Source organism: Buceros rhinoceros, unplaced genomic scaffold, assembly GCF_000710305.1.
Source record: "Buceros rhinoceros silvestris isolate BGI_N320 unplaced genomic scaffold, ASM71030v1 scaffold9163, whole genome shotgun sequence".
NCBI lineage: Eukaryota > Metazoa > Chordata > Aves > Bucerotiformes > Bucerotidae > Buceros > Buceros rhinoceros.
In genome coordinates this window covers 10,629-16,748 of record NW_010402989.1, presented here as the reverse complement: position 1 = coordinate 16,748, position 6,120 = coordinate 10,629, and the positions used below count along the sequence as shown (strand labels likewise).

The 6,120-nt window shown below is 42.2% G+C and overlaps 1 protein-coding gene across 1 annotated transcript in view; it reads left to right on the top strand.

The window, feature by feature from the left end:
- Window positions 1–449: 449 nt before the first annotated feature.
- Window positions 450–6,120, top strand: part of PLEKHH1 (pleckstrin homology domain containing, family H (with MyTH4 domain) member 1) — a gene marked incomplete at both ends in the record, with an annotated part of 14,338 nt that continues 8,667 nt past the window's right edge. The window contains 7 exons of the mRNA XM_010132825.1: window positions 450–528; window positions 1,209–1,297; window positions 1,868–2,018; window positions 2,489–2,628; window positions 3,363–3,473; window positions 4,881–4,967; window positions 5,946–6,107. Coding sequence (XP_010131127.1) covers window positions 450–528; window positions 1,209–1,297; window positions 1,868–2,018; window positions 2,489–2,628; window positions 3,363–3,473; window positions 4,881–4,967; window positions 5,946–6,107 — 819 coding nt within the window. The remainder of the gene's footprint in view (window positions 529–1,208; window positions 1,298–1,867; window positions 2,019–2,488; window positions 2,629–3,362; window positions 3,474–4,880; window positions 4,968–5,945; window positions 6,108–6,120) is intronic.

Genomic DNA, 6,120 nt, shown 5'->3' with positions numbered 1-6,120 from the left:
TGAGGCATAGGCTTCTCAAGATCATTCCAGGCATTTCTTTCATTCCCTTATCAGAAAAGGGGAATCCTTTGCAGGTGGTGACTCAATAAATTGACCTGTTCTAGGGCTGCTCTTGATTCATTTTAATGCATTGTTCATAAAGTGGAAAAAGCAGCTTTTTCCAAGCTGTGATATAGTACTTTGTTGATATTTGCAGGAAGGTGTTCCAGTCCATGGATATCATCTCTGTAGCACTTATAAGCCAAGTCTGTTGTGATTCAGAGAATCACATGCAGATGCACATTTCCATCTCTCACGCAACATCTGGTGGAATAGAGCAATCTTTCTTAGAGGGCCTCTCCTTTCTGCCCAAAGGTGTGATTGTGATGTGAGTCTGTGACAAGAGCATTTGTTTTTGCAGGAATCATGTTTTTGTCTGACCACTGCTGTTCATGGTATTACTGTTCCAGGAGAGTCGAATCTATGCTGTGGCCAAGTCTGGCATGAGGTTGTCTGAAGTGCCTGTGGTGAATGATACTTCCAGCTGCTGTAAGTTGCGAAAAGATTCATCCTTAGAAGGAGTTTACAGTGACAGTGTAGGTCCTGAGCTTCTGGCTATTCACATTTCTTCGATTCCTTACCTGTTCTCAGAGTAAATTTTATTTCAGATAGCCATGATAAAGAAAGGAAGGGAGGAGGATACATCCGATCTCAGGGATGGTTGGTGCTGTGCTGTTTGAGCCCTACATTCAGTGATATCTTCAGGGACTCAATTATCTCCTTCATGACTTCCTCTGACGCTTCTCAAATGAGACTGGTATGTAACTATCACCAGGAAGACCAGCTATATCAGAGCAAGGATACAGACTAAAATAGGATCAAACTACCATAAGAAAAGAAAAATTAAGCATCACATCCTTTACCTTTCCCTGCTATGACTTTTTCCTATTTAGACATGGGTTAGACCGGATTGCCATTGTACCATGGAGAGCACGGGATGGGTAAGATGTGCAGGCTAAATGGCGGAAGCATTGCAGCTGTCTCTGGGAACTGTAACTAAAAACACATCCCCTGAGGCAAAACTGTCTAGTACGGCAGCCCTCAATTACCTGATGTTCCAAGAGGCTACGTAAGTTCTTACACACATACATATACCTCTCTGTTAAAACCTCCTCCTTTTCACCAGTTTGTATTATTTGCTCTCTTGCTCATTCTCTGAATTTTCCCAGTTTCCAATTTCTCGTGTTCAACTTCTGGACCATTTACCGGTCTCATCTACAGAAATGTTGCAGTGCCAGTCTACACTACGCTGAAGGGGGTAAGGAGTTGCCTTACTTTTTCTGTTTTGAATAGCATGGTCCAGAGCTGATAGTAACTTGAGAGAGAATAGAACGAAGCTTGCAGCAAAGGAAAGAAAATTAGAGAATGCCAGGAAGAACTGGACACCAAATGAACGCAGAAGGAACAGCAGATAATAAATGTATTTAGGAACACAGAACATTGCAGCAAGTTTTGGTCCAGGAAGCTGCAGTCTGCTCTGTGAAGCTGTAGAAACTAGGAGTGGTAGTGGGCGTAGCCTAGAGAATGAAATAGAAGAGGGCTCTTGAGAGCTTATGTGGAAGCACAAGGAACAGTAGGAGGATGTAACCAGAGGAGACCCAAACAGATCAGCCTAAAGAGCCCAGCTTGGAAGTTCTCAGGCTAGAAAGAGAGGAAATCAGAGCTCCTTGTTTCCCCAGGGGAATGTGGGGAATGACCAGGGGACAGTAGTGGGCAAGGTAGTGTGAAAATGAAAGGCCTGCGTTGATCACTCTGTCTCCTTGCTGAGTAGGGATTGTCCTGGTGAAACTCTTTCCTCACGTGCTGACCATACAGGTCTGTTTTCCAGAAAGCCATACAGATCAGCAATGTGCCTTTCTTAGACGAGTCTTCAGGGTCTGATGATGACTGTGGCTCCAATGCCAGCTTCAGGACTTCTACTGCTGGATCCGAGAACAGAAAAGCTAGCATGCCAGGCAGCCCTCGTGCAGTGAAGAGAGGTAAAGAGGGACTATAAAGTGGGAGCAGCATGAACTCTGTCTTCACGGGTGAGGCAGGATGTCCTGAACAGCATCATCACTGACAGGCAAACGCTCAGCCTTGCTGATGCTAATAAGGAGAAACCTGTCCTCTGCTGATTTTTAAAAATTTTTAAAATGTTTAATCTCTGTTTGTTCAGCAACAAACTTATTTCACTGTCAGTATCCAAAACTCATTCTCGCTACTTATCTTCCTAGGTAAAAAAAAAACCCAAAAACCAAAAAACCCAAAACAAAACAAAAAACAAACCAACCCCAAAAAACTCAGAAGTTGGGTTAGTGGGGTTTGAGTTTCCAAAGTCTGATCTGATTCGTTGTTCTTGAAGAAAAAAAGCCTTAATGGCGAGCAAAAAAACTTTTTCAGAGTGTGCAGTATTCAGTGCGTATTTCTGCCTAGCCATGATTCTCATTCTTTCCTTTACTTTGAACAGGTGTATCTATGTCCTCACTGAGCTCCGAGAGTGACTATGCCATCCCTCCAGATGCCTACTCCTTGGATGGTGACTATTCAGAGCCAGAGCATAAGCTGCAGCGAACATCTTCCTATTCCACTGATGGTGGAGTCTGCGCTGTAAGTCTTGTTACTTCACATCTGTGCAAACAGAGCCTTGGCCTTGAAAGAGGAAAAGCCTAACTACAATATATGGAGCTATCCTCTGCAAAGTGATGCTCTGACAGACTAGGATGTTGATCTGTCTGGTTTGTATCAAAAGACACTACCTGATGCTTCAGCAGAAGGTGCTGTTTCTCTTACTGGTTAGATAAAAGCATAGCTTTTATCAAGGGTGATAGTCTTTCCTGATGACCTGTACTGGTTTCCTGCAGTCATATTCTACTGTAATGACGGCCTCGCACTTTTGTGACAGAACAGTTGGGAAATTCAGAGGAAGGAATGAGAAAGGATAGAATATTCTGGGTTACAAAAAAACCTCAAACACAGGCAGCGTTAAATATTGTGCTCTTGAATGTAACAGATCAAGCAGACAAGGAACAGGAGTTTAATCATGGCTTAGATCCAGCCTTCACTTTTATTTGGAAAATCACTGCTATGGTAGGAAGACAAGTAAGTTTTCAATGCATCAATCAGCAAAATGATCTGCAGATGCCTTCTTTACTAAAACAAGACAATGTGGTATTTGTAGCTTCACAGCTAGTTTAGGACTCTCTCCAAGTTGAGCAAGGAACGCTGACCTCAGATGGTTGCTACTCAGGCCACATAAACCAGAAAATTATTTCAGCACCCTTTCATTTGTATTTTGAGAGATGCAAGATAACCTCCTCTTCTCTCTGCTCTTTGCCCTCCAGGAGCCTATGGAGAAATCAGGCTACTTGCTGAAAATGGGCAGTCAGGTGAAGATGTGGAAGAGACGATGGTTTGTTCTAAGAAACAGACAAATCATGTACTACAAGTCTCCGGTGAGTGACTGGGGTACTCCTGTGCGGAGGCACAGGGGAAGGCAGAACCACTTTCAGGCTGATACCACCAGCAAAGTGGGCAGCCATGGGCAGGCATTCCCCACAGTGTCCTGCCAAAGAGTTTTGTGTGTGACCCACAGGTTCAAACGTGGGACTCTGCTTAAGCAGGGAAGCTCCTTGTGGTGGCAGTTTTCAGGAGGTAAAAAGTTGTTCACAAGGACAGAAGCTTCACGCCGTACAGATGCTGGAAATCACAAGGCATACCATGGCCCAGCTTTGGTCACATTTAAGATGAAAACAAAGAAAAAATAAATTACAACATCAGGAGGACACTCGTCAGTCAGTATATGGGCTTCTGGGAAAAATTACAACTTTCAGGTGGAATTCTTCCATTCTTCCATTTTCCACCCTCCCACATGGACATGCAAGTATTAGAAAACTAGGGTAAAATTGAAAATAAGATTTCATGCAAAATGCTGTCTTACAACGGTCAATGAAACAGCCTCTCAAGAGCATGTTTGTTCATTCAAACCCTTTCAAAGATTTTTTTTATAACACATAACTGTTTCAAATGAAATCACATTATTTCAAAAATTGTAGCAGTATGCACTCAAAATTTGTATATACAATAAAATACACTTATTATCTGCCTTCATTATTCTGCTGTACTTAACTGTGTAACAGACAGTTGTATTTAGGGATATAGTACTTTTTTCTTCTGGACACAGCAATTTCCTCCATACCTGCACAGTTACACAGTATTTCTGTGTATACACACATCTTTGCTTACAAGTCAGGAATATTGAGAAGACTTGTTTTCAACTTTTTTATTTGTCATTCCGACAAGACAAAAATACACCTTAGGGCACAATGCATCTTTATTTCTGATATTAGGTTTAACCATCAGAATTCACAAGCAAATTATATATATATAAAAAATAATTTCATGAATATACAGAATTTAGACTGTTGGTTGGAAGGGACTTCTGGAAGACCCTAGTCCAACTGACACGTTGAAGAGACACTGTCACCAGATCAAAACACCCATGGCTTTGTCTAGCTGAATGTTGAAAACTTCGAAAGGTGGAAATTCATCCCCTACCTGGGTGCCTGTTTGGGTTTTTTTGCTGTTCTGGGGTTTTTTTCCTAACGCCCAATCTGAATTCCGTAAGACAGCATTTGTCACCATTACCCTTGTTATATTGTTTGCCACTGCTGAGGACGCTTTTCCTTCATCATTGCAATGGGATCATACTGACTCATATTCAAGCTGGCAACATTCAGCTGTCCGTTCCAGCTCGTGAAGGCAGTTTCCAACCTGCACACGCATAGTGTGCTGTACTTAAGTACTCTGAGACCCATCTTTTTTTTCCCTACTGAAAAGGTTATTTGCTTTTCTTTGCACAGAGTGACGTTATCCGCAAGCCACAAGGGCAGATGGAGTTGAATTCCTCGTGCCAAATTGTCAGAGGTGAAGGGTCCCAAACATTCCAGGTAAGCATTGCTTTTTCATCCTGCAGATAACCTCACGCTCAGTGGCTGGGCGGGAGAGCACTTACTTCAGGCTGAATGGTACTGAATGTCTTGATTGATATGAGCTAACTTGATCTGGCCCCTGTGTCTTCTGGCACAGGCCAGGCAGTTAGTTTAATAAATAATGGAGAAAGAGCTAAACTGTAACCCGAATACAACTTTTTGAAACCAAAATAAATTCTCCTTTATTTTCGTTTCGTTTTCTTCCGTAGACTTTCCTTTTGTGCAGTCAGGGCTGAGAGCTTGAGATCTATGCGGAAAGGTGATTTTTACAACAATTAAAACCAGCTGGTACCTAGGATCTCCTCTTTCTGAAAGAATCCTCCCACAAGATCTCTGGCTGGATTTTACAAGTCTGGAGGATCTGAAGAATCCAACACTTCATATGTTTCTTACTAGGAGTTAGCCCATCACTGGGTTCGGTTTTAAGTCATTATTGTTAGAGGACTTCATTATAGAGGCGGCATTAAAGTTTCTCTCATACTCTGACTGAAAGACACATGGCCTGACCTGTGAGCTGTGTTCTGCCCTTACGGAACTGAAGTTGCTATGGCTTAATGCTACTAAATTCATAGTGACTTTCCTCTCAGTCACAAGCTATTGAAGGCAGAATGCAATACAAAGTGAAGGCTGAAAAAAGACCCTCCATTTACGTAAGCACTTTTAGAATGAAAAGTTATCAGCAGCACTGTGAAACAAGAAAGGATGAGAGGAGTCAAAGCCACAATATCCAACAGAAATAGCTAAAGAGCTCATGAGAATTTTATTATCTGAGTCTCAGCTCTTTCACGTAGGTGTTGAGGCTTAGCACCTTTTTTCTTACCCCCCAAAAATCCCTCCTGAATCCTGAAAAAATTCCTTATGAGATAATGAAACTGTGGCTGAAGAGAAGATTTGTAGATGTGCAGCTTTTTACTTACTCATTCTTTTTCCTTCCAGCTCATGACAGAAAAGAGAACCTACTTCCTGACAGCAGACTCTCTCAACATCCTGGAAGAATGGATTCATGTCCTACAGAGTATCTTGAGAGTACAAGTGACCAGTCCGCTTGGTGTTCCTCATAGTGATGCTAAACCTACTGTGAAAGGTTGGCTCACCAAGGTAAAACACTCTT